This window comes from Sinocyclocheilus anshuiensis, unplaced genomic scaffold, assembly GCF_001515605.1.
Source record: "Sinocyclocheilus anshuiensis isolate Anshui unplaced genomic scaffold, SAMN03320099.WGS_v1.1 C33105669, whole genome shotgun sequence".
NCBI classification, from domain to species: Eukaryota; Metazoa; Chordata; class Actinopteri; order Cypriniformes; family Cyprinidae; genus Sinocyclocheilus; species Sinocyclocheilus anshuiensis.
This window is the reverse complement of record NW_015621750.1, coordinates 1-2,556: the sequence shown is the minus strand read 5'-3', so window position 1 is coordinate 2,556 and position 2,556 is coordinate 1. Positions and strand designations below refer to the sequence as shown.

Below are 2,556 nucleotides of genomic sequence, written 5' to 3'. Positions count from 1 at the left end.
GACTAGAAACAAGACTAAGTAAGATAAGCCATTTTTTGCAGTGTAGTTACAATTGCTTGAGTTGCCATAACAGAATTTATTCACCGTATGAAAGCGTAATGTATCACAGCTCTTCACGCTGGTTTATAAAGACTCTGAAATATGCATCCATTATTTTAATGAATGCGCTCGTCTCGAATCTACAGCAAAGTTCGGTGCTAATGCCATCCTGGGCGTTTCCCTGGCTGTGTGCAAGGCTGGTGCTACAGAGAAGGGCGTCCCCCTCTACCGCCACATCGCAGACCTCGCTGGCAACCCAGAAGTCATTCTCCCTGTCCCTGTACGTGCTCACAATAATAAACAGAACAACTATCAATCTTTTCTGCTGTATATTACAGTGTTTGGACTGGTTTCCATCCACCTATTTAATGCAAATTTTGGGATATCACATAAAAATGCAGGATGCTTCCTCAAGTTGGATACATTATTTATTCTGTAAATAAACCAAAATGGAAACACATTTCCTGAATCAATTCTTCGATGTACATCTTAAAAGTCACGTGACTTTGCTCTGAACAAGTCATGTGACTGAATTCATCAGAGCATTTTGTCTGCACAGTTTTATTTGCTAGTAAGTTACCAATTTCAATAAAAGAGCCACAGTGGCTTTTTTTAAAATTAAATTTAACATTGATACAAGTTGATATTATTTTAAAAACATATTCTAAATATTTATAAATATCATACATAGCAGCTAATATCAGACAAAATTGCTGTATTGGTGTATACTTACTTACATCTGGTCTGGAATAAATGCCCCATGACATAAACCATAAACATTACTAAAGGATGCAAACTATGACACACTATAAATAGACTGTCTGTTTTCAAAGGCCTTCAACGTTATCAACGGCGGCTCCCACGCCGGCAACAAGCTGGCCATGCAGGAATTCATGATCCTGCCTGTCGGTGCCAGCAACTTCAAAGAGGCCATGCGCATTGGTGCTGAAGTTTATCACAATCTGAAGAATGTCATTAAGGAGAAGTACGGCAAAGACGCCACCAATGTGGGCGATGAAGGTGGCTTCGCTCCCAACATCCTTGAGAACAAAGAAGGTGAGAGTCTGGAGTTTCATGATAACAGGTCTAGATCTAGATCTGCCTCAGTTTTATGGAGCAGATTTTTAAGAATGTAAATACTACAGAATTAGCCACCATAACTATAAAACATATTCACGGTAAAACATACTTTGGGAATTAAATGTAAACTATTCGTTTGATCTTAGAAAAGATATACATTTAGAACCAAATTCATTTTTTAGCCCCCGGTAAGCAAACAAGTATAGATAAGTACTATACAGTACAATATGGTATAAGATGTACAGATTGTAGATAGTGTAGACGCTTGGGATAACTCAAGGAGTCAGAGATTACGGTTATCTTGATTATAGATGAGCGAGTTTACAAACATGACCATTGAACAACAAAATGTTACTATGAATTATTACCTAAACTTCAAAACTAATTCCCATCAAACAACAAATGGTTTTCATTTTAAGATCTGGTGCATTGGTATAATTGAATTGAACCTAGTGAAGTTCTGCAGCTGTGGCTCACTCTCTGGGGAATTCTGGGAATGCGCATGACCTCTGTGCTGCCTGCGAATCACAGTCATAACATCTGCCCATTTCAGAGAAAAATAATGTTAGAGTTTATTCACATCTAATTGGATTACTTGCTCTCTGAATGTCTGAATATTTATCCTCTTCTTTACTCATATTATTTGTTATTTTAACATTAATTTAGTTGTAACATTAATTAGACTAAAACATTAGAAAGGAATCCAGAAGTTGCTGTAGCTTAAAAGCTTATGTGTCATAAGCATAGCACCATGAGATATATTCTCAAGATGCACTAATGTTTAAACAAAGTACAAATCAGTGCCTGAAGTTATTATTTAGCTGTAGCTAATATAAACTGCAGAAATATTAATGGTTTGTTATGAGTGCTTACAGATGTATTGGGCATTTGGCATGAAATACTTTTGGGAAGTTAACGTTCTACAGACTACATTGAATGTTTTGTATATTTAAAACTGCATTTGTCAGACTGCAGAACCATTAAAATTAACAAGTGAAGGCAAGGATAAGATTTACAATAGTGTAAAAAAAATGTTTTTTAAAGGTAAAGTATATGTTTTGAAACCTAAAACATATACTTTACCTTATACATTAATATACATTTTAACCTGAAATCTTGCATCGACTACTTATCTTTTTCAGCTCTGGAGCTGCTGAAGAATGCCATTAGCAAAGCTGGCTACACCGACAAGATTGTGATCGGCATGGATGTGGCTGCCTCTGAGTTCTACAAGGGTGGCAAGTACGACCTGGACTTCAAATCACCTGATGACCCGAGCCGTTATATCAGCCCTGACCAGCTGGCTGACCTCTACAGGAGCTTTGTCAAGGATTATCCTGGTCAGTGTCCCTGATCTTTAGTGTTGCTGTGTGTGAGTATGTGATACTCTACTGCAGTGTTTCTCAACCCTGGTCCTGAGCGCCCCCCAACACTGCA

At 37.6% G+C, this 2,556-nt stretch overlaps 1 protein-coding gene across 1 annotated transcript; it reads left to right on the top strand.

Annotated features, from left to right (window-relative positions):
* Positions 1-131: 131 nt before the first annotated feature.
* On the top strand, positions 132-2,510 carry LOC107683268 (enolase-like; the record flags this gene model as incomplete). Its single annotated transcript, XM_016479328.1, has 3 exons — positions 132-319; positions 873-1,095; positions 2,262-2,510. Coding segments are annotated over 3 exons (623 nt in total), but the record flags the coding sequence as incomplete, so codon positions are not given.
* Between the last annotated feature and the right edge of the window lie 46 nt (positions 2,511-2,556).